Below are 26,920 nucleotides of genomic sequence, written 5' to 3'. Positions count from 1 at the left end.
GAACAAGAAATTAGAAGAAAGAAGCCTTCGCTTTGATCTCAAGGTTGCAATCTCTGTGATTTAGTGCAACCGTCTGAAAATTAAATCAACATTATGTTATTTGCTTGCTCAGAAACTATCTTCCCAAAAATCTTTACCTTGGTTGTGGGAGCAACGCGGACCTCTTTATATTTTACACATAAATTTTATATGATCAATTATACCTTTAAAATTTATACAAAATATAGGTTTAGTGGTTTACGTTACGTTTTATGTTATTCATACCTAGTTTGGTGCGGCTATCGAGCCGAGTAACGTGGGAGCCTTTAGCAAGAATATAGTGCTCGGTTGCTCAGACGACAACTACTCAAATTCTTTCAAGACCGTGTTTTTAAAATATCTTGACTGGAACTGTTTCACAGGCCACTTGAAATCGTTGCACTTCCGTTTAAATTTGCTTTTTTATTGTTTTGTAGAGTTCCTAGCTTGAAATGTTGCGTTTCTTTTTGAAAAGCATTGATTGGGAATTTTTATGAACTAGAAAGTTTCGCTTTGATCTTAGACCTACCCCAGGAGCCTTATTTTCGCTACTGCCTAACTTGACGGACACTACAACAGATAGGCGTCCATAAAGTGAGGCCGTAGCGAAACAAAGACTCGTGGAGTAAGTAGCGCATGGATTTGTTGATATCTGGTCACGTGTTCTCAATATTTGGGCATGGATTGCGTAGATTAGCGAAGAACCACCTGTCATTAACAAGCTTCAATAAAATTGAAAATATAGATTGTTTTGGAGGCAAACAGGTCAAAACCCACGTGTGAAGTTGTGTTTCAGAGACACTTCATAGCAACTGCTGCAAAACACGAAATTGTCTATCGATTGACATCGATTGGTAAAAAGGGAACGAGGTTTGCGTGGTAGCTCCTTGAGTCAAGTCAAAAAGAGCAACGATTGGTGTGAAGGTGTGTAACATTTTGCAAAAATTAAGCCGATTACAAGTGTCATGTTAATCTTTGGGAAAAACGATAAAATTACATGTCTCTAAACATAAGAAAAATCAAGACTAATAATTAAATATCAAATACCAAGAAAGTCATTATTTACAAAATGAAAGTAAAAAATGTTCGCTTTAGTTCAGCAATCAACAGTTTTTTTAATCTCGCGATAGACTATTGTTAGACTATAGTGCTAAAGCATCCTGGGCTTTTAACGTTACTTTCTTAGTTCAAACTGTGCAGGAAAGTTGATGTATAAAAGACTTTTGAAAATATCAAATTAAGAAAGGTCAAGTCAATGTCAACTGTTCCTTGATTCCAAAGAAACATGTATTTTCAATTCATTTGCTAGCTACCATAAAAAGAGTATTATTATTTCTATTCTATTATTGTCGAGAAATTCAGGTCAAACTTGCTTGTTTGTACCAATTCAGTATGAAATTATCAAAATATATTGGAAGGACGTATAATTAAAACGAACATGGTCAAGACAAAACCTGGATGGCCGGCAGAGTGACCAATTTTCTTCACAGAAGCTTGTTTCAATCTTCTGCTTGCGCATCAGAAGAGTAAAAATCTTAAATTTTGAGCTATATCTCCTTTATCAAGGCAGTCAAAAGCAGTGCAAATTTTCACTGTCATACCTTTTCCTGACATCGTTGAAAAATGGAAGAAAATTGTTCGATTAAACTTTCATAAGGAGATCTTCAAAAAGGATTAGTTGCGGTAGCATTCTCAAACACATACTACCGTAAATCCTCGAATTACCCCCCCCCCCCTCCTCGAATAAGCCCCCACCATAGAATAACGAATTGTCAATATGCCCACCCCTCTCGAATAAGCCCCCACTGCTACCGTAAATTCTCAAACTGGACCCCTCAATTTGATGATTTTTGTCATCTGGTTGCCTATGGCGTTTTATTTAATTACCACAACAAATTCATACTTTTAGTAGTAATTAATTAAATGCTCATGAAGAAATTTCTACTAAAATAAACGATGTATTTTAATGTCTTCTTAATGTCTGCAATAATTTTATAAGCCCCCCCCCCTCGCATAAGCCCCCATCCAAAAACATCAAAAAATAATTAAGCCCTAGGGGGCTAATTCGAGGATTTACGGTATTCTAGAATATACCAACACAAGTATATTCCAAAAACAGTCTTTGTATCTTGACAAGTATGCTTCTAACACTATGAGAAAAGCAACTCTGCGACGCCTGTTTACCTTGTGGGCTGCAAATTGAGGTCATTCGGCATTGTTTACTTCAATTTTGCACTAGCAAAGCTAGTTGAAAGTGGAATCGTAATAGAAATTAAAGATTGTTTTGTTCTCTTGATAAATGGTTTTGGAAAAATCTGCCAAACTGACGCGGAAGTTGACAAAGACCGTGTCAAGAAAATCAAGTTTTATTTGAGTGGGTTTAATATAAAAAGCTTTTTATGACAAAGAATACTTTAATGAATTAACAAGGTATAAATCTAAACTTCAGTTAGACATCAATGAGACGAATGGCGTTGTTTTTTACCGCTAAAAAGAAGTTGAAAGGAAAAAAGAACATATGGTTTAGGGGAAAATAGAATATATTTTCTCGGTGATTCCTTAGAAAAGCTCAGTAAAATTAAGTTTATTGTTGCCAAGGCTACACGAACAAAAACAATGTTGGAGGCCATGCAACAATATAAAATCTAGAGTTTGTTTACGTAGAAAATTTAAAATTATGTAGATAAAATATCCTCTTAGAGAGACACATCTTTGGTAATTATCTTCAGCCTTTCTACCAAATTATTGCAACTGTGGCAAGCTCTTAATGCTATAATGCCACAGGATATATACTACTAGGAATCGCTCACTTGGAACTTTAAAAGCCCATCATTCACTTACTGTTATTATTTGTTCACAACTTTCCCGAGGTCTTTCATCGGGTTTCACAGAAATAGAAAATTGATATTGTACGACTGAGGCGAAAATGTTCATCCCAACCCAATGGAAAGGCCTCCCTTCCCCCTAAAAGATAATGTTTGTGCGAATATCTTGGTACAATGTAGAATATTCAAACATAACTCTCAATAACCACGTAAAGACTAGAACATTTTAAGACAAGAAAAAGCTAACACGACAGACCATAATTATATATTTAAACATAGATATATATTTAAAACATTGATTCTGCAGAAATTCTAGTTCGACCTTCTAAAAAAACTGTCTGAAACGACCGGATCAATTCCAGTCTGCAAAGCCATTAGGCCCTGCTAAATCACGTTTCAAAAATTCCTAAATTAGATAGGTGGGCAGATATCTAGCGTAAGCCCGCTGTATTTACTCTGCAGCAGTTTATGTCGCTTGGCATGTTCAGTGTGGCATCAAAAAGTAAACAAAAAGACACCTGAACAAATTAACAGACATGATCAAATATGACCTGCAACCAAATCGTAATTTTCGCATATTTGTTATTATAATTCGACCATCATACTAATGCGATAAAATACTGCATATACTACCTGCAAAATCTAGGAAGTGACCTGGAAAATTATATAGTGTTTTGCAAATGAAATATGTCTTGAGCAAAATATCTAAAGGACTTTTTACAGGCTTAGTATAAAGGACCGAGCAGACTTACTGCAAAAGATCTCAGCTACAAATCTTGCCAAGATTATCATAATATTATTAGCAAAATCATGATCCGTGAGTTCCCTGGAATAAGACTTTGTTTAGCAATCTGTAGGCCTGAGCTGAAGTTCAGATTCATGATTATAAATTATTTCATTGGTAAGTGCCACTTCTAACCAGGTCCGTGGAGAGGATTTATAGGCCCCGGGTCAAAACGAAAGATAAAAAGCAAGGCACACCAGGAGCGACCCTTTTAAGGGGTCCGGGGAAATTTTTTGAGATGATGGTTGCTAAAATTGCGGCTACTTTGGTTGCTGAAATTGCGATGGTGGCTATTATTTGTTGGATCATTTCAATATAGTTTAAACATTACTGGTAAACTATCGTCATAATGCACGCACATTTCTTATTGGTTAAATATGCATTTCTTTACATTTAAAAAAATCTTAAGAAGTGACAAATATTAAATTTGGTAGAAACGGGCATGCTGCATCAAATAGATTTTCACTTTTGAAATAATTTAAAACATTCTACACATAGCAATCAGAACTAGTTGATTCGGTCTTGGAAGAAGCTCGTTTAGACAAATGGCTTGATGTCCCAAAAATTAAGACCAAAAGATTTATTTGATTATATTGTATTCTTTGATTATACACAAGGTTCAACCTAGCAAAAAAGTGCCAAATTCTGCGCCGCATAAAGGGATGACATCTCCTAACATCACTAAGGAGCATCAACCATTGCAGCTGTTGAACAAGCTTTAGCATTGAAGTTCAAAATGCTTATTTCCCAATGCTTTCATTGCATTAAGGTTGTTTCTGACTTGCCTGCTAGTGTTGCAACTGCTGAAATATCGTTCAAATTGTCTAAAGAAACTGAAATTTCTGAAAAACCAGACTAAAGCTCCATAATTGACACTTCTACAGGTGCAACAACTTGGAAAATTACATACTCTGCTATGTTAAATGTAATGTCTCATTGAGGATAGACTATTCCTATTCAATTAAAATCTGCAATCACGACTAGATGAGCCTGTATCAAAGTCAAATATCAAAGTCAGCAAATTTCTGATGATTTCATTCTGCATCGAAAAATGAAAAATCACAAGGGAGGTTTCAATATGGACACCCACAAGTTCTCGCCAAAATGATATTTTCCTGCGTTGCTTAGCATTCTGGAAAGCGCAGCGGCGGTACTGGGATTATCTTGAGCAGTGGTCTCGATGACGTGTTTCAAGACATAGAAACTTGCAGTAACACAAAGGATCTAAATTGTTCGCCTTTTTCGTCAACATTACAATAATGCTACACGTTCGCTTCATGATTGGCGTGAAAGGGTTGTTATGAGTCGTCAAGTCCTGTGCTAAGCTTTCAAAATAAAGAGTTGTGAAATGTGAAATAACCAAGGGATTGCTTTGCCGCGAGCCTCTGCCTGCGGTCTTTAAGTGTGAAAATGAGAGAAAATCTTTAAGATCCATGAATGTATCTAAATTTACTCACTGGCAATGTAATCCAATTCACTGGCAAAAACGGCCAAGGAGGAAAATATGTAGGTAAGTTGTCTTGCAGGATTTATTTGAAATATCACTATTGAAAGCAGTTCGTGACATAAAAAAGTATCTGATAGGCTCAACTTCTCGCCCAGCACAATTTTAGACTTTCAGTTAGGAGCACAATTTGAAATTCAGTTAGGAGGGTGGGGGGAGGGTTGTAAAGATTGCAAGAAACTAAAAATATATTCGTAAAGGAGTTTTGTTTCCTCGCTGCAAATGAAACTTAAACTTAAATGAAAACTATCTTCAACATCAGGACAACAAGCAATCAGAACAACGAGCTACTCTTATTGCCAAGATATGTCTTTTACTTTCATATTTTACAGTATACACTCTTTTTACGATTGCTGGGCGCACTCATAGCAGTTATGCAGGGATTACAGTTGTACCTAGTTTGTCATGTCCCAGTTGGTACTGCTCCGGGGAGCTTATATTTGATAAATTGATGTTTACGTATATTGAAGGCTATACAGTCTTGGCTAAAAGACCGATGCTAAACGTTGACTGGTGAATAATCCTGCATTTCTTTCCTAAGATTATTTCTCAAAATCTTCAATAACATCATTTTATTGCTTTTGGTTGTTTCTTGTTAATTTTCCTTCCTGCACTTACGATTGTAATAATCTTACCTTGTAAAGTCAGGTTAACCAGTTGTAAACTTTCTATGTAATAAAGCGGTTTCTATTTTAGTAAAATTGAATTCAAATGAAACTTTTTCAATATTATTTTTTTATCATCTTATTCAAACTATCGTATTTGTTGTTCTCATTTCCTTTGGCCCGTTTAATACAAAGGTTTGAACGATCTGGCCCACTCTCTAAAAAGGACACCCACCCCTGGTATAAGCAGTGCAATTGCTAGCTAGCGTGCTCTAGGGGGCTGTTTAGGCCTCATTTGCCAAAAAAGTTATTGAGCCATCTTTTATTTGCCGGAAAGTTTGGAAATTCACCGATAAAGGCACCCCTGAATGGAAAAAAATCCTGGTTTTGAGATTAAATGTTTTAGTGGGGCTTGGCAAAAATGTTCATAATTAAAGCTCAGCCACCGCTTGTTCTTTCTTTGTTCTAACATTTGACTAATTTGAGGGTTGTATTCTTGAAAAAAATTTTCTTCTGAAAAACGAAGGTAAATTTTAACGATTCCTTTACCAAAATACTTTTGATCCTATTTCTCAAAAACGAGGATAACGATTAGTAGTCTGATACGACCAATTAAAATAAAGTACTACTGGCCGAAATCACCTCAGTAAATTTTAATGTTGTAGTTGACTAGGCAGCCATTTGTATGACTCAAAAGGGTTGCTAAACTTAAATGTAATGATGATGATGATGATGATGATGATGATGATGATGGTAATGAATAGTTTCATGAAAATTTTCAATACCTTTCATTTTTAACTTTTATAACCGTGGTCAAGAAAATAAGACACTAGACATACAGATGGACAACAGTATTGTCCTGCCTCCATATTCCTCAATTATCATTCGTAACCAAGTTGCGGCAAGTTGGTACGGCCACACAAAGATTCTAGATTCCTTCAAGCTGGACATAAAATCTTTGTTCATATCTTTGATAGCTTTCAAATACTTGATCAAGGATATGATGCTTTACCAAAACTGTCTCCAAAATGTTCAGCCTGAAACCGAGAAACTGAGAACATGTCTTGGGTGATTACTGAATCTTTTTTCGAAAACCTGTTAACCGTTAACTCGCTAACCAACAATTATGAAGAAAAAGTTAATGATTAACTTGTTGATAAAAAACGAATGTCTGTGAAAATATTTGGACTGAAAGTGCATTGGCGCCAACTTTCACCCCGCACCCTTTGAATAAATCATGTATTGTGTTTTAAAAGTGTGCTTGGAAAAGTTTTGTTAATAATTCAGGAATGGGTGTTCATTCTTAGACAAGAGAGGGTTGAATCACACAGTGAATTATGCAGAAAATCCATCGAAAATATCAATTCTTAAGAAAATGTGATTATAATGTAACAGAAAGAGGAGTTTATGGTAATACACAACCCATGCTATTAGTGGAGAGAACGATGACATGTGTTATAATACCCTCACAGTGTCCATCTACATGAAGATTACTATCCCAGACCAATCACTTGCAGCTGCGATCTTACAATAAAATTGTGACTTTAAACTAGAACAATTTCGAAGACCTTCGAAAGACGATAATATTTTACATACTTGAAAAATAAAGGATTCCTCGCCTGATGCCCTGTCAATTTTTATCTAATTTTACTCGAGTTTTGATTTATATAGATTTTGTTTTTATCTACTCGAGTTGTCCAGCCAAAAAGATACGTCTAAACATTGATCCGTAATTTTTGGCAAAGGGGACATTAACGTTTGCTACCCTGGGTACCAGAGCCACGTAAATTCGAGAGTCTATGCTCCTCCGCTTCTCCGCTTGGTTTTCCATTTCCACGGTCGAAAATTTGTGTTTCAAATACTCAGGGTCCCGGCGGGTCCACTCTCATTGTCCAGTGTAAGCACCCGTGTCTTCAATATCTCTGAGAAAGGGGTGCAATTTTGTCACATATCTAGAACAAAGAAAATAGAAAAAAGGGTTATGATATGAGAATCTTAATAAAGTTTCAAATTTGTCTTTGTTTGGCCTTAATTCAACTACTTGATTTCAGGAAAAAGGGTTTAAATTTTCTTTGGTTTCAAAGAAAAGGGGAATCAAATTGGAATCAAATATGAGAGATAAGGGTCAGTTTTCTAAACTCTCAGACACGGCTTACATTTGATAGTGTTGTGAGATGACCCCCCGGCCCCAGGGTAGAGGTCTGCGTAGGTTTTACCATAGATATCTATGATTTAACTATGATTACACGCTGTAGTGTCAGGTAATATTGTAGAAGAAAAAACAGAATGCACGATTATAAACAAGAAAACTGTAACAGACTAGGTAAACTAACCATTAGAAAAAATACTATGCAAGTGACAAGAATCCTTGACAATATGCAGTGGCGTAGAGAGGGGGGCAAGGGAGAAGGGGGCGGCCGCTCAGAAGGTTGTTGTGAGAGGCTCAAAAAGTGCAAATCTGTAATAGGACAGTAACTGGATTCTGAAATATGACAGTTATTGTGTTTGCTTAGCCAAACATTGCCACGTAAAAAAGCCATAGCTTTCTCAAACGCTTAAACAAAATAGGGCTTTTTCACAAATTGCTAAGGGTGTGGTCAGCAATTATTTTCCCTGGACCTCCAATATGTTTCTCTCGCAATATGGGAGCAAAAAGTCTGTTATAGTATTCTGTGTTTTGGCTTTGTTCAGTGAAATGGCATAAATCCTTAAAAAGATATTAACTTTGCATTTAACTCATCTACATTGCCAGCATCATAAAATGTGCATGTTTTCCGATGTATGTTTTGCTGATGATAATAATGATTTCTCACGTGAGAAAGTGACAAATAAATAGAAATGACAGATGAAAATTTTATGAAAATGTCGTTATATCGAGGGTAATTATGATGAAGAGACCTAAAATTTGGTTCGTAATAGCAAGAGTTCCATCCGCAACTGAGGCATACTTTCTCTTACTTTACCTTTTCAATCATTATATTCTTTTACGTTCTAGGGAGTGTCAGAGAAAAAGCTTTCAAAGGAAATCTAACAAAAAACTAAGCAAATACAGAAATCAAGCAGTATAATGGGAAACATATCTTGAAATTTTTAAAATTAATAGTAGTTTCGATTAAAAACAGCTATCGATATGCATTGTCTAATGCCGCGTCAGCTTGTAAATCGCCTGTTAGATGCAAAACCGCATTTCCTCTCACTAATTATAAAGAGCTGATCATCTATGTAAAGTAGCCTGCAACCTTTGCCTTGAAAGACAGCCTTTAAAACATGCATTTCAAGCATATTTTCTGCGCAGAAATTCTCAAAATCCAGCCGTAAATTAAGAAAAATGCTAGCCACAGAAAAACAATATAATTCTGTGGCTAGACATTTGCAAGTTTAACGAAGACTGACTGCAAATTTTTTGAACTGATTTGTGAATCAGAAGTTCACCAATGATTTACATGAGAGGGCACATGCCTGCAAATGCAGTTTTATGTTGGTGATGTGGATTGTATTTGATAAAAAAGAGGACACAAAGACAGCCATCAAAGTGGTACTATTGAAAAAGTTTTCTGGCAGACAACTACAGCAACTTTATTATATTTAAAATGTATGCATATAACTTCATAGTGTTATTGAGAGAGCACGTGCAGATTGGAGCTTTAACTGAGGAGTATATGGCTGTTGTGCTATTCGGGATTGTCTTTAATAATGCACGTTGCTCATGATTTGGTATTTAGCTTTCTTGATCGATACCAAAATCAATTTCACTTTTGCTAAGGAAATTTCATTTTAAAACAGCAATAAAAAGCTATAAGTTTGTGTTTTGATTTAAGAGACCTTACACATTGCATTTCACAAGCATTTTTCAATCCTTAAAGACACATGACATTTATGGGACTTCACTGAAGGAGAAGCTCGTTACAAATTGTTGCAGCGTTTTACTTATAATGTTTTTACACTTCACATAACATTGTTTGTAGTATTACTTGTTGTTAAAGTCTGGAAATCTGCTCAGTTTTACACTATCAGTTGATAACATATACCGATTTTTAATTTTAGATATCCATGATAAGCTGCCACACGAAGACTTAACTATCTGTGCAAAATCATAACAGAAGCAAATTGTAATTTCACACAGTGATGCTCAGGATTTTGCAACAGACATACATCCGATATTTTTTCATCAAATATTTTGATTGGCAGTTTGCAGCAATGCACATTTTCCTCCATATATATCGATGATAAAAGCTAACGTTGCTGACGAAATTCGACTTATTGTGCGGATAAACGTCCTAGCTAGGACAAGAGATGGTGAGCGAATAAAGTTGGAAAACGCATGCCTCATTGTCAAGTTCAGAAAGTTTTACGTTTTCAGCGACACGTTTTGATACATAATTCACGAGGAGGATTGGAACTATTGAGCTTGATCCCTTGATTAACAGGGGTTATAACGCGAAGTTAGTTCATTCAATAAGAATACATGTAGGGATAATTTCATATGACTTTATCTTTTGGATTATTAAAACAGCTGATAAGAAGAATTCTGTATAAAGCCACCGTTTAACAGAATGACAGAAACACATTTTAAAACAGTAAAGGATATGACGCAGTGGGATTTGGTTGAAATAATTCTACAGCTAAAATCAGAGGAGAGAGAAAGACGGCTAATAGAGCAAGTACTGCCATGGTTTAGAGACAGAAGTGCATTCTTCAGAATGCTTGAAAAAGGTAAGCTTTCCTTCTTTTTCATGTTTCTATCACGACACCCTTCAGTCAACCAAAAAGCATAATTTTTTTACGAAGATGCTTTGTATCAAATGATTTGTACTATATAAGTATCGTAAACTTTACACGGTGTATAGAACAGAAAGGTTCTAAGCTCCTACTTCGCAAATTGCCTGACAATCGCACTAGCCGTGAAACTCGGAAGAGCAGCTTGGAACCGTCCTGTTCTACACACTAAATAGCGTTTACAGCTGTGCGCCTTCACGGCATCGAGCACTTTATAACAGACCGGAAACAAAAATGTTTCATATCATATGCTAAGTATTTAGATTATGTCGTCAAGGAGAAATAAAAGAACGAAACCAGACAGCGCATTGTGACTTATGCAGCTCTCATTACAGCTTAAGGTACTATTCAATTGAGTGTGGGGTCAATAAACAATGCAAAAATAAAATTATTTGAAAACAGTACAGTCAAAGAATTAGATTTTGCACCAAAATCTATAAAGGATTGTGAACCTAACAAACTCCTCAAAGTGTAGTTGAATGATCGTCAAATGACAGATTGTGTGGAGGGATATGTTTTTTTCAAAATAGGTACATCGACACACAAGGTGCTAAGCATTTCACATACTGCGCTTGTATGAAAACTGTACAACCGATCAATAGAGAGAGCTTCAGAGCTGTTGGAAGGGATGCTAGGGGGTTACAATCACCCGAGTATTGTCGTAGAAAACATGATAACATAATGTCAGAAAGAAACGCATGATGTTGAAAAGTAGATCGTGCTATATTCAAAGATGCTTTTTAATTTTATTCAACAAAAAATACCCAACCAGTGTACTGCTCTTTGGTAGACAGATTCTACCTGGGACGGATTTCTGGTGCTTTGTGGTTGCAAATTTTCATATTTTAGCATACTTCAATCCAGGAATAGACTTTTTCTGCGCAATAAAATGCAAGTTTTAGCGATGCCAATGCCGAAAAATGCTGATATCGATGCCTGTTATAAATGATGCATAATCAAGACAAACATCAGGTTTTAGATAAGCCACGAAGCTCAACACCTTTAGCCGTTGTCGCAGTATCAAAACTTGCAGATATCTCCTTAATTATTTGGGATCAATAGCTAACAACATAAAATGAATTTTGGTTGAAACGATTTTGGTTGCAATAGTCAACTCAACTTTATTGCTACTTGAAAGGACAGATTAGATTTACGAGATATACCCATGAACTATTCGAAGATCTTAACATGGCTTGGTTATACACTGTTTGTGACAAGCTTTGACAGATCAAGGCAGAATATTCTGGCATGACGTCACTTCTAGTACATCGCTTACCCACAGTGATTGCAGTTGGGAATTTTTTTTAAATTCCGGGCTTGCCTATGACAAGGCCTTGTTACCTAAATAGATATTTGATATAGAGGCAAACACAACCTATTTGCATTGATCTGGCTGTGAAACGTTTATACTACCATCAGTATAACGTGCCTGTGAGTGTACCTAATCATTCACAGAGTTTTTCAGCACGATGCATGGATTTATATCTATAAGATCTAAACGGCTGCTCAAATAGAGGTGCTTTGGGAGGCTGTTACTTTTTCAAGAAATCAGTAGGAAGAAAATGGGTAACAATAAATAGGGTAGTACTGTGAAGAGCAAATAGCTATGTCTCTAGCTGCAAGGAACAGGAAGAACGAAGTACATACATCCCTCTAAAGAAGAACGTATGAATTCACCTAACCGCTACTTTCTTTATCCAGCAACTTTCACTTAAGGACTTTTTAGCCTAAAAAATCATACATATTTTGTATTAAAGGGCATTTTCCCTCAATCACCAGCTTTCATGAGGGTACAGTACAGGCCTATTGTGAGGCATCGCGAGTCTAAAACATCCTACAAAAAATCTTCTAAACAAGAGATTCTTAGGTTTTGCATTTCCTATATGCATGAGATTATAACAATTTATTTCCTACCCTTTACACGAAATCAGAAGGGCAGAAAAGAATGGTTCGATCTAATCTCTTTCGGCTATTTTTGCTCGTTGGTAAAGCAAATAGCTTGTCTATAATTAAGCATTCAGTCGGGTACTAAAATGATATCAAAGCATACAGCCGGGTTGCTCTACGAAAAATCTTACACCACCTACTTTATTTTTAGCACAGCCCCTCTAACCCCACCACCCCTCCAAGTCTTTCAGTAAGCCATTGCCTTTGGGATATTTGATATGTTCGGGGAAGCACTCTTCTGGTCTCCTTGGGCAAAGATGACGCTGAGTTGGAGAGACTTCAAAGCAAAATTTTGACCCCCGAAAAATGCAAAAAGATTCTGGTCATAAGTTCTACCGAAAAATGGTTTTACATGCTTTGTATCACATACATGTTGCGAGAAACAAGCGAGAGAAACCAGTACTATTGAATTTTTGGTAACCTAGTATTTTCACGGCTCGATGATCATCAACAAATAATCGACTGATCATGTGAAATCCGAAAATTGGGGAATTCTCGGCACAAGGCAAGCTTCTGCCTAGCAGTAACGTTCAAAATTGGTTTGTTTTTAAATTTCAGACAATCACGCGCTCATTTAAATCTTCCGATATCGGCCTCCAGACGACCCGCTTTTGCAGGCACTCGTCTCCTTGCTCACTTCAACTTTCTTCCCCTAAATTAGACCCCCTTTCTGTATTCCAGGCATGAGCTTTTTGCGATAGTCTTTGCTGTTCATATAAAAAAATAGAACGACGAAGAATGTTTTTTGGCGATACCTCTTAAAGTTACTTTCGTTACGTCAATTTTGTAAAGCTTTGGTTTCACTCCACAACAAGATTTAATCTGTCAAGATTATTAGATTCGATCAAAGCTGATATCTCGAATTTGACGTGGTTGATTAATTAACCTTGGGAGACCATTGGCTGAAGCCCGATCAAAACAAGGTTGTAGTGACGTCAGATTAATATGAGTTCTAGTAAAATTTCGTTTATTTTACGATGTAACTGACGTTGGGACGGTGAATAAAACACAAAACTTTAAACAGAATCATTTCGTTGGCCTACCAATTAGTTGAGATTATAAAAAGGCTCAAAATAAAGAAAATAGTGCAGATAATATCAAAGCAATAAAAGAAAAATCTGTGAACACGATGTTCAGCTCAATGTGAAGAGACCTATCCTCATTTTGATGACAGTTACGCTAACTCATTAGCTATTTCACAAAAAGTAGAGATCAAGCAAAAAGAATGGACCCCGATTCAATTGAACAATTGATGCAGACGGAGCATGAGCAACGGCCAGTCCAAAAGCTGCTTCGACTGGCTGCCTGGCTGAGGCAAGCAACATGCATCTTTGCACAGATCGATAATGGTATGGTGTAACCGACGAAACGATCGTTGTTTGTAACTGTGCCTTTGCTATGCGTCTCTGAAGATGCTTGGCATGTTCAAACTTGTGTCCCTTGCTCACTGGAAACAGTGGAATTGAAACAAGTGACAATGAAAATTAGATTGAGATCATAAAATGAGATCTCGCTAGATAGGCCATGCTCTGGATTCTCCTTTACATTTTAAAATGTTTATATTAAAAATGATATATATACGGTAGGCACATACGTTGAGAATGGCTGCTTTTAAACGAGCCGAAGCACCGAGGGATGCAACACTTTTCCATAAGAGACATTTACAGAGAAATAAAATTCTAAAAGATTTTTTTTGGGGGGAGGGGGGGGGTTGTCATTTGCATATGAAACAAAAAGACCTCTAAAACAAAAAGACATTTGCAAGAGTCATATGAGATTTCTGTGAAATGATGCCCCTCGCATGGAACAATTTAACAATGGGATAAAATTGTAATGGAGGGGATTATCTTAATCCCATGTTCTAGTTTATTCCCAACTTTTGGTCTACAAAATGAAAATGTTGAGGGTGCAAGCCACAAGGGAGCTTGGCGTGAGGAAAAGAGTGATTGAAAAATCTTAATCTCCAAAGATGCTAGGACTCTCAAAAACCGGGCCGAAAACTTACGACTTTCGCCTTCATTTGTCTTTTGTCACATACTTACAGCCAAATATCTCGCAGAGATTTCTCCAAAACAAAATTGTTATTTGATAGTTCGACGATCAAACTCGTTATTTCATTGGTCGGTAACCAAAACTCGTTACCTCGTTACATGCACGGTCGGCCAACCAAATTCTACTTCGCCTCCTCTTCGCGTCGAGACTCACTGTGCTGAGCTTGAGTTACCTTCTGGTCAAGTGATTGAGAACGTGATAAACTGTGACCTCTGGAGTTCTCCGAGGCTCCTTCGATTTTTATCTCGCAATTTAGCTTGTCTGGTGTTTTGTGACTGGTTTGTTCTGATCAGTCATAATCGCTAACAGACTTGAGGTTGTAGACATATAACAGAACGAAAAACAGTTTAGAAAATATGGTGCTTCCAAAATTAAGAGATAATGGTAGAGATTATGAACCGATAATGGTACGTAAGGTGAGGTGGTAAGGCAATCCCAGGGATGATACATGCGAAGGTCTATATATATGCCATTGATGCGATGCCACTGCTGTTATGCCATTGCTGCTATGCCATCGATGCTATGCCATTGCTGCTATGCCATCGATGCTATGCCATTGCTGCTATGCCATTGAGCCTATGCCATAGATGTTTTAAATCATAATATTCGATTTGATTAGTTCCAAGCATGATAATAACTTGAAAAACACAATGACCTTTATTATTTGTGAGGGTCTAGTCTAGTCTAAATCAGATGATAATCGTGAATTTATGCTTTTATTTTATTGCAGAGAGCCTGATTGGGATGATCCAGTTTGCAACATTATCGTGGCATAGACCAGATTTCGTTATAATTCGTCAAGGCGAGATCGGTGATTGGTAAGGAGCCGTGAATCATTATTTTTCACAATGATTATTTGACATGGTTTGCAGGGCTTTTCATTTTTTTCTTCATTCCTGAAAATTCATTGCAACAAAAAAAAATGAAAGCAAAGTAGAATGATGTTAATTCTTTACCTGCTTGGTGCAAATGAACAAGAAACCACAGACAGAGCGAACGGTACACCATTTAGGCCTACAATGACATACAAGAGTTTCAAGTTTGATATCAATTTTTCTGACTTTCAGTTTCTATGTCATCGTACGTGGATCTGTTTCTGTATATGCGAGACCATCAAAGAGGAAAACTCGAAGAGAGGTTGTAGCTGGTGATTTGACATACGCACGTGGAATTCAAGATAGAATGCGTTTTGGAAATGAACTCGCCCAACTTAGTGAGTTGAATTCGATGATATTGCTAGCATCCAATAACGTTCTGAACATATACAGTTAATAAATCATTTAGAATGAAGTAAAATTTTTATATATACTCAAATTCTCCACAGAAACCAAAGTGGGTGTCAAAGGATGTTTCGTGATTCAAATGCTCCCTCTTGAAAATGTTACCAATGGAGTCCTAAGGTGAAAACGAACTCTTTCTGTATAAAAAAAGCAGTTTTTCGTGATTTTGTAGAAAGATTCCAAAACATTTTCAATAGGCAAGCGGCACTGTTTGGGCAACCTCAACAGTCATGTGATCGCATTTCTGATTGGCCTATTTCGATCCACAACTGGGTATATATATTTCCTAGCGTTGAGTTTTCGATCTATGTTTTGACGTTTCATGCTCCGAGGAAAGTCAGACGAAAAGCTTTAGTATAGTCGAATGTTTGCTTTTTTCAAAGTCTTTTTTAAATTTTGTTCCACAAAAAGATTGTTTCCGTAAACAAAATTGTTTTAGCAGTTCAAACATTTCGTCCTTTCTAATACGGCAAAAATCATCAAATTGAGGGGGGCCAATTCAGGGATTTACGGTAACAGTATGCTATGGCAATAGGTAGGATAAAAAGAACTATCCAATGAAGCATGAAAAAGAAATAAATATTTTAGCCCAAATATGTGCTGTTTTGCCTGAATTCACCTGAGCGTTGAAGAACAGATCTGCTTCCACCAGGGCTTTCAATTTCAATTTCATTGTTACGTCGATTGGTGAAATTCAAGGAGAACTGCAAGACAACATGCTCGAGAAAGTTGATCTTTCCCCTTCTCCTCCACAGAGGCTTGGCCAAGAAGATAAATCGACGACTTCTGTTATTGTTGCAACACCGTCAATACTACAAGAAAGAGTGTAATAAAATTACCTTTCAAAGGTCGGAGCGTGTGATTCTGACTACGTAGCACGCACCACCCAAAGATTGGAGGATAGAATAAAACAACATGTTCTGTCTAATATTAGAAACAAAACCCATCCGCAAAGAGAACAGCCACCTCGGTCTTGCAAATCTAAAGTTACAACTAAAACCTGCGATTCTGCTATCGGGCAGCATTTACTAGAAAACCCAGATAGTGCAAAAAACTACAATGGCGACATGTTTCGGATTATTGGTAAAGCCCGATTGTCGTTCCACCTAGTAGTTTTACAATCTATCTACATAAGCACGAAAAAACCGCTACTGTGTAGACAAAAGGAGTTCGTTTTCACCTTAGGACTCCACTGGTAACATTCTAATAGGCAAGCGGCACTGATTGGTCAACCTTTACAGTCATGTGCTCGTGTTTCTGATTGGCCTATTTCGATCCACAACTGGGTATATATATTTCTTAGCGTAGAGTTTTCGATCTATGTTCTGACGTTTTAAACTCTGAAGAGTGTCAGACGAAAAGCTTTAGTTTACTAAATGTTTGCTTTTTTCAAAGCCATATTTCACATTATGTGCCCCTCAATGATTTTTCAATTATCATGCTCCCAGTTAAACTGGAGCAAAAAATAATAAGAACTTTAAACAGGCAACTGATATTTTCTACTCTTTTCAGATTCTGGTCGTTGCTTTGGCGAATTGTCCGTCCTCAAGAAAGATGGAGAGCGTAATGCCTCCATTATAACAGACGAGCAAACAGTATTAATCTGCTTCAAACGGAAAATATTCTTACAATTCGTTCACGAAAAATTTGCAAACGAACTGCTGCGGAAGTCTGGCTTTGTACAAACAAGCCCATTATTCAAGAAATGGCCCTCAGCGTATAAAAACCTGTTAACTGAGTGCCTACAAATTCGAAACGTTGACTTTGGCGAAACAATTATTGAGCAGGGAGATGAGGTTAACTCATTATATTTCGTGTTAAAAGGACAGGCAAAACTATGTGTTAATACAGAAAAGCATTTAAAGCAGTACAAGGACACAATGCCGAAACAATTCAGCAAAATTTTATGTCAACATTACGAGGACGACACTGACGAAGATGACGACATATACAAGTTTCCTGTTTTATTAAAACGAAGGCGCAAAGGAAAGGAAGGATTCTTTGCAACCGAAATGCGAGCAAGGCCTAACCTAGATATCTGTGTTTTGATAGGAGAAAACGGCTTAATTGGTAAGTAGATTTGAGTTTCTGTTAATTCAAAATATTTGGCGTAGTGAGGAACAATTGATCGAGAACCTACATTACATCGAGCTTGAAAGCAGATGGTGCAATGCATGTTGGAGGGATGGAAGAAGGATGATTTTCTCCTACGATTTCGCAATAGAATAAAAAAATAGCAAACATTTTACAACATACTTAAAGCTTTTTCGTCTGACACTCCTCAGAGCATAAAACGTCAGAATAGGTTCCGAAAAAACACGTTTGAAAAATATATACCCAGTTGTGGATCGAAATAGGCCAATCAGAAAAACGCAAGCACAAGACCGGTATAGTTGACCAATCAGTGCCACGAGCCTAAAGAAAAATTACCAATGGAGTCCAAGAGAGAAAACGAACTCCTTTTGTCTACACAATGGCGGCTTTTTCGTTTTTATGTAGATTGACTCCAAAACTGCTAGATGGAAGGACGACCGGGCTCTGCCAATTATCCGAAACATGTCGTCATTATAGAGTTTTGCACAATCTGGGTTGTCTAAAAGATGTTGACCAAAAAAATTGTTCATAATCGCCTATCGAATTCTCCTCTTGCAGGTGACCTCGAAGCGGTGTATGATCTTCCAACATACTCGGCCTCGTACTACTGCCTCGAAGCAATAACACTGTACGAACTTGATCTGTCCAGTTTCATCCGATTGATAGTGAAAAAGAATCCGGACACTTTCGAAACGATGCGACGTATCGCCGAGGCAAAACTTAGATTCAGAAACAGTTCAATCAAGGGCGGTATACCACTTTATGCTGCGTTGCTGCAATCAGATCTACAGCGAAAGACTGAAAAGCTAGGGCTGCCGAAACTATTTCCACGTCTTCTGGTGTTAAAGCAGAAAAAGGACGAGAAGAAAACGCAGGCGATTCAGCAAGACAAAAATGATGACAGAAGCAAATTGAATTCACGATTGCAAAAGGTAGTGACCCCCTATTTAACAATAATGCCAGCAGAAAATTATGTACATATGCTGTAAAAAGAGATAGCCCTGTACATGAAAGATCTGTGCTTGTAAAACAGTAAATATTTGTACACACCTGAGGGAATTTTCACTTTTTCACTTACTATCCAAAAATAAATAGATAGCGTAATAACAAGATTTTCATATTTGCACTTAGTATAAACAAGAGCAAATAAAGATCATTGTCATTCACAGACGGGAATGTGAATGAATTTTAAAAACATTTATAGGACGTTTGAGATAGCTCTTGCTTGCATCGAATCCACAAGTATTTCCAAATTTGGTCAAATTTATCCCCTGCCTTAGCAGTCACGATATTTCGCAGTCTAACGGTAAGATGGTATGTCATCGAAAATCCTGTTAATTTTAGTTTCTAATTACGTAACAACTTATAAACGATAGGGTGACTTGATGATATGCAGTCAGTCGCTAAATCACCAATGGATCACAGTAAAATGGAACTGAAACCTTACGCTTTTTTAAAAAGCGCTTCTTTAGTCGCGCGGCTAGGACGAATCCTGTAAAACTTCACATTTATGAAGAAACGTCCTTGTAAAATTTCAGGTACGAATGAGCATCAACCCTGCCACAGGAGAAGTTATAGTTAAAACTACAGACGACTCGCGGAACTCGGCGATGGCATGGGAGGAGAACAGGCGGAGGCATTCGATAATACAACGCGAAGGAACACGCGGAAAGATTCTGCCACTTCTGAAACAAATGTTGCCAAATGTGCAAGAAGGAGAAGAAAACCAAGGTTCAGCGAGCAGCAAAGCCTCGCCGATCGATGATAACACGAAATCTGGTAGCGACGATGTTAGAAAGTTTGTCAAGTTACAAAATGCGGCAATGGCAGCACAAAATTTTAAAAAGGGGTAAGAGAATTGGGAGTATTTTTGCACTTTCTTCTACAGACACAATTCTTAACAAATTAATGATATATTGCTTCTCCTGGGTTCCCACTGTAATGTAGTTTAGAAATTCAGACAGGTCTTCAATTCAGAGATCCGACAAAACAAGCTCTTCTGAACTTTTCAGAACAGGGTCCGTGGCAGAAAAAAGTCTTAAAAACTGAAAAGGTTGCGTACAAAACTATCAATTAAGCAATCTCGCTTGAAACGTTTGATTTCATTCCCAAATTCGTTTTGCCTAAAATAAAATCTGAAACAGGGAAGGAGGCCTTTTCCTTTCAAGTAGCAACGATCTTGAATGAAGTGACATATGAAATGAAGACTCAAACTTCAAATTCATGATTGGAGACATTTTGTAAATGTTTTGACTTGGGCATTTAACATTTTAACTTCTTTGAACACATACTAGACCGATCCTGGACTGATAACAGCACATTGTTGCTGACAGAGTTTAACCTTTAGAGATATGATATTGTTTTATAATTATTATGGATAGAATAACTGGTACAGCTTATTGACCGTATTTTAAAAATCGTCTAGATGCAATAATGGTTTTTAATTCAGAAACAATGAAAACAAGTAAAGAACCATTTTGATAAAATGAAGGTAGAGATCTATTAATGATTGTGAAAAACTTATGATACGCAATTTCAAAAAGGAATGCTCACCATGCGAAATTTTTGTGTTTAGATATAGCATTCTTCCAGCAATTGCCCAACTGCGACACAACTCATGCATTCTGTTTTCCCCTAGGTTGAGAAAGAAAGATAGTAACAAAGAGGTATGTTGAATCTTCAAAAAAAACCTTTGCATTGAAATTATAGATGGTCTGATGTTGAAGTTGTTGTTCAATACAAAAGTACCAAGAGCTACTTATCTATGTTAAATATGTGCATGAACAATAATAAGCATAGATCATAATCATAATCTTAATCAATCAGAATTGAAGTGTAATGATCCATTGCCATTGTTCTATTTGTATGTGTCAACAACCCATATCATTAACGTCATTACATGCTACATCAACCAGGGATATATCAGTAAAAGTTAGAGTAGTGGCCTTGAGTTGACGATCAGAATCAGAGTTACAAAGTACAAGTGTCTTGATCATCCTACGTCTCTCTCTGCTCGGATCCACAAACGTAACAGAAGGAAGAAAGAGTCACTGCTAAAAAAGTTTAAGAAAAAAACAGCTTGCAACATAGGTTCAGCAAAACATTAAATCCTGATCGATAATGAATAATACAGTACCACGCTATAGGATTTTAGCCCAGGATAACGATGATTTATTTGGTAATGATTGATTGTAATGATACAAAGGACGGTGATTATGATTACAAAAACGAATCATTGTTGATGTCGACGAAAAAGATTGATTATAATTGTAATGTTGGCTGATGATGAAGTTTGATGATGATGAATATTGGTATTGATAAAGATTGCTGATCTTGATGATTGACTATGGTTAACTATGATTGATGATAGAGATTGATGATGATGATGATGATGATGATGATGATGATGATGATTGAATAAAAGTTCTCTCTTTTCAATCTTTTGTTAGGACCAAGCCCCACTGGAGCAATATAAAGATCTGAAGAAAAAGATGCAGTCATTGAGCCGGACCACTCAAAGAGTTTCATGGACTGGTTAATAAGAAACATGTATGAGATCATGTTTAAGCCATGATGAAACACAAACAATCAGAGACATAGACAAAGAGGAGAACCAAAATGAAAATAAATTATTTAACGCAACTCTCTGTAAATATATTTATGTCAAGAGTTACGACGCTTACTTTATTCAAATTATGTTTCCACTTCAAAAGAGTTCTTTTAAATGAGTTTAAATCGAACATTTTTGTAATAAGATTATCAAAATTTGATCCAAAAAGGTTAAGGGCGTCGCCAAAGGGGCGCGCTATGGGGGGCACGGCTCACCTAACAATTTTACCTTCGGCGCATATAGAAATTTTGCCAGTAAAAAGAAGAAATTTTTCCTCACCCTGTAAAATTTTTTGCAACAATTCTAACGTATTAACATTTCTGTAGGAGTTAAAATTGCAAAGTATGGCACTGAAGTATGAATTTTGAAATAGAAACGCATATAAGCAGCATGCAAGAGTATTTATCTTTTGACAACACCCTTAAAGATTGAGACACGCTCATTTTTATCGGCAAAAAGCATTCATGTACCTCTTCGCAAATATCTATTGGCTTCCCTCTCTCAAAGGTAGAAAATCTAAAGCTTAAAACATATAAATCTATTTGTAGCGATAAAAAGCGGGAAGATTTCTCATTTGGAATTTTCATTGTAAAGCTGAGATATCACGAATGTTGAAAGCTACGATCGATCAAAACACTAAACAATTTTGGTTTTCAACAATAATATTAGCTTTAAGCTTTCTTTTATGAACTTCTTCATGCCCTCTCCCGATTTTTTTTCTATAAATTTTTCTAGAAAGAAATAGTAAACTTCCTGTTGGTGGAGGCATGTATATCAGATCATATGCCTCACTTTATCAGGCCCGGGAAAGGATATTGATTTTAAAAAGGGGGTGATTTTGTGAGGGTCATTTTTAAGTACTTTTTATTGACAGCATTGAAACAAATTTAGTGATGTTGAATAATCAGCTTTCTCAAATAAATGCTTAGAAAATTTTCCTAGTTTTCAATTACTGGCGTTTACTCTACAATCATTGCCAAAAGTATTTGGAACACCCAGCTATACATGTTGTGTTTTTATATTTTTCAATTATTTTCCCAAATACTCCTACTTCTGCATCTACTTCCGAAAATTATTATAGAAGTTGCAGGAAGAATCACACTTTCTTATTATAGATATTGCAGGAAGAAACATTTTATAGTAAACTAAAATCTAAGCAGAGAATCATAGCTGAATTTACCCTTGAAAACGGATGTTTGCGTGCCAAGATTTTGGTGGGCATTAGTCACTGCGGAGGGTTGAGAAAAGTGGAGGCTCTAGAACCGAATGAAAAGTGGCTTAACTGCCGATTCATTGGTAAGTTTCTTGCACTTGTGGCAAAAAGTGGGGACTATAGCCCCCCTTCTCTGCGGTGCCTGGGCCTTGTAGGTTTAGATTTGGCATTAGTTCAAGCTTTAAAAGTCTTTATTTTAAGTACCCTATTTGATCTAGTAAAAGCCTGGGTGATTATAAGAATTGTTGGCTTCTATGAGAGGCAACTTGTGGAAAAGAAAGAGGCTTTTGTTAGTGAGGAGGGCAAATTTGCAAAAAAAATCGTTTTTTAAAACCAATTTATACAAATCTAATCAATTGTTTAAAATCATTCTCCTCTTTATTCTAATCCATTTTAGTTTCTCCTCAACGTTGCAAACATCATATTTCAAATCAATTCTCATCGTCATCAAAAGAGGTGACAGTTTTCAATTTTCCATAACCTGTATGGCACCATTCATTTCTCTTTTTGAAATATGATGCTTTTTATCATCTGAAAAAATAGCATAGATGGACAAGGTGCTACGTTTAAACAATTTCATGATTTATATTTTTTTACATTTTTTATAAAAGTGACATAAAAAACGAAAATGCTTTTTTGCAATAATTCAACTAGCCCATGGGGTTTTTTGGAGGGTGGGAATTTATTTAACAAATTTAATTTTTTGGGAGATATTTATTGGAGGAGGTAGTTATTAGAGAGAGGGTGCTTATAAGAGAGAAGGTGTTTAATAGATCCAAAACAGTAGCGCAATGTGAACTATATTTTTATATGTCAAACAATTAACACTGTTGACTAAATAAAAAAAGTCTCAACAGTGATGTTAGGAGGCACAACAGAAAGATTTCAAATTGGAAAAAATAGACAATTCTTATTTCAGTGAATTATATTGAAATTATTAAACAAAATGTAAGCTGTGTAAAACTGGATTTAGGGCAGTCAACTAATACATATTTGGCTTATAAAGATGCCTCAGTGAATAAATTCTTGGGAATAAATAATGGATGCAGAAAATGTGATAATTACTACTTAATTTGGCTTAAAAACTAAGCATGTCAACATACAAATAATAATGATTCTAAAAATGCAATTCAAAGAGATTGATTTTACTTAATTGAAAAATAAAACAAAGAATAAATTTGTTAAAAATTAAACACCAATGTCAAATGATTTAACTTTGCCATATCCAAAAATTTTTATTTTATTTTCAAAAACAAAAACATTTGCAAATGCATTTTCCTGTTTATTGCATTCTAAAACAGCAGGAAATACAATATGTTGGATTCCTTTATGGTCAATAAAGTCACCATCTTCATGTGAATGTCCACAAAGACATAGTTTGACACATGAATACTTCCAGATTACATCAAGAACATCCTGGAAATTCCATAAATTGCATAAAAAAATTGTACTTTTTGGATGAATGGGAATATGGCTGATGATGACAACATTTTCCTGCTTTTCTTCAGCAAGTGCAAGTTCTTTGTCTAGCCATTCGATCTGATCTTTACTCAATCCGCCATTAAATTTCACAAAATGTGGTTCCTTAAGGCCATATGGTGAGTTCCAGTTGTCATTAGTGTTTTTAATTGCTAGAATTTTATTTGCCTCTTCATATTCAGGTTCACCTTCTACCCTTCCACAAATGCTAACATCATATGAATCTATGGCAATGAATTTGTATTTTGGATGTGGAGAGAATGTGAAATAATATTTATTACCGCTATCAGTAGTTCTTTCAGTGGTATGAGGGACACTATTGATTAATACTGAAGTAGTTGGATCTGACAGAACTTCAACACTATTACTTTTTAGATGTGACAAAGTATTACAATCAGCAGCGGCAGAGGCTGAATTTCCATTGTACAGTTTCAGTTTACTGTTAAGTTGGGTTGCTGCTAATTCCTCTCTACTATACAAATAAAATTCGTGGTTTCCCCAAAGATGGCATATATAGCAGTCAAGTTCTTTGCAAACATTAAGCACAGTTTCCAAAGTACGCTCACGGTCTTGACTTCGAACATGGTTTCCTTCAATAATGTCACCAAGCTGCAAAATGAAATCTGGTTCCTTCTGCTTCCAAAAATCGACTGCTTTGCGTAATAAGTCAACAGAATTTCTATAATATCTCATAACTGTACCTTCATAATTTAGCCTATCATCGATATCGGCGTATTGTACATCACTTATAACGCCAAACTTAAAAAGGAGTTTGTTTTCCTGTCCTTGATCTTGGGAAATTGGTCTTCGCGCCATTTTAGTTTGAAAAGGCCCTGTAATTAGTCTTGATGAATGCAAACTTCCTGACCGAGTTGAAATGCTTTTAAGCAAACGTAAAAAGTGCTTCGAGTAGCATAGCTTTCCTAATGACTTCGTCATAAATAGTGAAATTATCATAATATCAACTCCACCTCACCTTTCTAGGCTCTTCGACCTTTGCTCTGTGTTGTGTTTCTCTCAAATTCGAGGCAAATGCTGGATCGAGACTCAAAGATAATTGCATACACTGAACACTGATCTGTGACACTGAAGGGAAGTCGGGTTCTAAGATACGGCTGCAATGCAAGGGGAAAGTTTCTGACATTTCTCAGGTGACAGGGAAAACAGTGCAAATACAAAAGATTTCCCATTATGCTTCTCCTGTGAGACGTGGGTTTCGATAAGTATTTCATTGGAACTTTTACGGCAGCTAGGGAAATTAGCTTGTTGAGTGATAGGCTAGAGGAGAGAGAAAATCTCCGTTTTCATCGATATTGTTCGAAAATATAGTAAAAGGCAAAGTGCCTGAATTCCGCAAATGTGTGGGGCAAATACTGTGAATTTTCTGAGTTTATTATTAAAACAGCCATTTCTCTTCAAAACAGGTCGTCAACACGCAACTCTGTTATCAATGTGCTAAAAAGCCCTTCCCTTCCCTTTTTTTATTCACTTTATTTAATGGTGGTTTACAAAATAATAGCTAATAAACAGCTAATTAACACCAACTTGTGACAATAACAAATATAACAAAAATCGCGATGTTTACAAGTATCCAATATTAGAAAAGTATGGTGTGCATAGTCTACACAAACAAGTAAGATCCATTTGTTTAATTTTAGTTTCGAATGCTTTAAAATTTTCTGTCGATTGAATGCCCAATGGTATAGAATTCCACAGTTCATTACATCTATAGGATATTGTATCTAGCCCATAAGTAACAGTGTGTCGGCTTTTTTTGTATAAAAGATTAATTTTGTAAATTATATGCAGGGACGTAAATTGGCAGATATTTGAGGGGGGGGGGGGGGTGAAGGGCTCAAAATTTCCGACTGACAAAGGTCAATTCTAATTTTGTATGAGGGCCAAAACTTAAATAGTTTTTTACCAACAAAACCTTATCAATTGTCTCGTTAATAATGATTCAGCTGTATAATAAAGTTTTCTAGATTTCGTAAATTGGGAAACTATGCGGACCTCTTAGTAATCCCAATGCAATAAATCTAGCCTAATTCTTAACATTTCTTTCGTATAATTATATCCACGGAACACGCTGTTAATTGTTTTTTGGTTACTGATGTTAGAGTCGTATTGTTTAGTGTGAGATCAATAGTTTTTGAGATAAGACGAGACGAAATTTGAGAACTTTCTGATCAAGGTATTGTCTAATTGATTAATGAAAGCTCTCGTTATTCTGACCCGTTTCCACCGATAAAACACTTTTGAAGTTTTGAACGTCTTCAAGTTAAACTTTTGGTATATAATTTAACCTCGAAATAGATTCTCATTACTGTTTAATATCATTTAAAAAATTTTTATTTCGTATCCTGTTTTTAGAAGCAATTTGATGGAATGATTATTACACTATCCCCATTACGACGAATGTAGTTGAAAATACTTGTATTTTCATACCTAACTTCGTTTTTCTGAATTGCGTCGCCTCTCGTTTTTTAGAGCTGCCTTTCACCAAAAAACTATTTTCTTATGAACTAATACTTTTCTTATGCTTCTCTTCGAGCTGCAGTTCTTACAAGGTCATTTGAGTCAAAACTTTAGTTTTCACGAATGATTCAATTTTTTCCGATTATCGTCGCTTTCTACCAACAGCTTCAAATTTTCCGACTGTCCTCGAACTTTCCGACTGGATAAAAGATTGTATTTACGTGCCTGATTATAAGCAAGTTAGTTCAACTGAAA

General features: G+C 36.2%; 2 protein-coding genes and 1 long non-coding RNA gene across 5 annotated transcripts; 1 reads left to right on the top strand and 2 right to left on the bottom strand.

Moving 5' to 3' along the window:
* On the top strand, positions 1–21,473 carry LOC135688154 (uncharacterized). Of its 2 annotated transcripts, XM_065204879.2 has the most exons (9): positions 1–942; positions 9,781–10,449; positions 15,242–15,329; positions 15,579–15,724; positions 17,304–17,861; positions 18,444–18,817; positions 19,424–19,734; positions 20,524–20,551; positions 21,335–21,473. In XM_065204879.2, the coding sequence occupies exons 2-9, from the start codon at positions 10,290–10,292 to the stop codon at positions 21,422–21,424; spliced, it is 1,755 nt and encodes a 584-aa protein (XP_065060951.2). In that variant the 5' UTR covers positions 1–942; positions 9,781–10,289; the 3' UTR covers positions 21,425–21,473. The 2 variants fall into 2 exon arrangements, with proteins under 2 accessions (XP_065060951.2, XP_065060953.2); XM_065204881.2 differs by lacking the exons at positions 1–942; positions 9,781–10,449 and adding an exon at positions 10,511–13,808.
* Positions 4,309–25,308, bottom strand: LOC135688155 (uncharacterized). 2 transcript variants are annotated; one of them, XR_016144943.1, is made up of 6 exons: positions 25,164–25,308; positions 20,439–20,519; positions 16,411–16,603; positions 15,821–15,906; positions 15,468–15,525; positions 4,309–7,688 (listed from the first exon to the last, which is right to left on the bottom strand). It is a non-coding gene; the product is annotated as an uncharacterized LOC135688155 (long non-coding RNA). The 2 variants fall into 2 exon arrangements; XR_010516336.2 differs by lacking the exons at positions 15,468–15,525; positions 15,821–15,906; positions 16,411–16,603.
* LOC148957919 (manganese-dependent ADP-ribose/CDP-alcohol diphosphatase-like) lies at positions 23,599–25,144 on the bottom strand. Its single transcript, XM_089114163.1, has one exon. The coding sequence runs from the start codon at positions 25,142–25,144 to the stop codon at positions 23,897–23,899; it is 1,248 nt and encodes a 415-aa protein (XP_088970289.1). The 3' UTR covers positions 23,599–23,896.
* Positions 25,309–26,920: the final 1,612 nt, after the last annotated feature.

Source organism: Rhopilema esculentum, chromosome 19 (genome assembly GCF_057945365.1).
Source record: "Rhopilema esculentum isolate cy_ngs chromosome 19, ASM5794536v1, whole genome shotgun sequence".
Classification (NCBI taxonomy): domain Eukaryota; kingdom Metazoa; phylum Cnidaria; class Scyphozoa; order Rhizostomeae; family Rhizostomatidae; genus Rhopilema; species Rhopilema esculentum.
Note: the sequence above shows the minus strand (reverse complement) of the source record. Positions and strands in the feature narration are given on the sequence as shown.

What these genes read in the sequence shown, in the direction of transcription:
- LOC135688154 (XM_065204879.2), top strand. Translation starts at nt 10,290, where the DNA reads ATGACAGAAACACATTTTAAAACAGTAAAGGATATGACGCAGTGGGAT. An exon ending in AGGAGAAAACGGCTTAATTG is followed by an intron (nt 17,862 to 18,443) that starts GTAAGTAGATTT and finishes CTCCTCTTGCAG; the next exon opens with GTGACCTCGAAGCGGTGTAT. An exon ending in GCACAAAATTTTAAAAAGGG is followed by an intron (nt 19,735 to 20,523) that starts GTAAGAGAATTG and finishes GTTTTCCCCTAG; the next exon opens with GTTGAGAAAGAAAGATAGTA.
- LOC148957919 (XM_089114163.1), bottom strand. Translation starts at nt 25,144, where the DNA reads ATGATAATTTCACTATTTATGACGAAGTCATTAGGAAAGCTATGCTAC.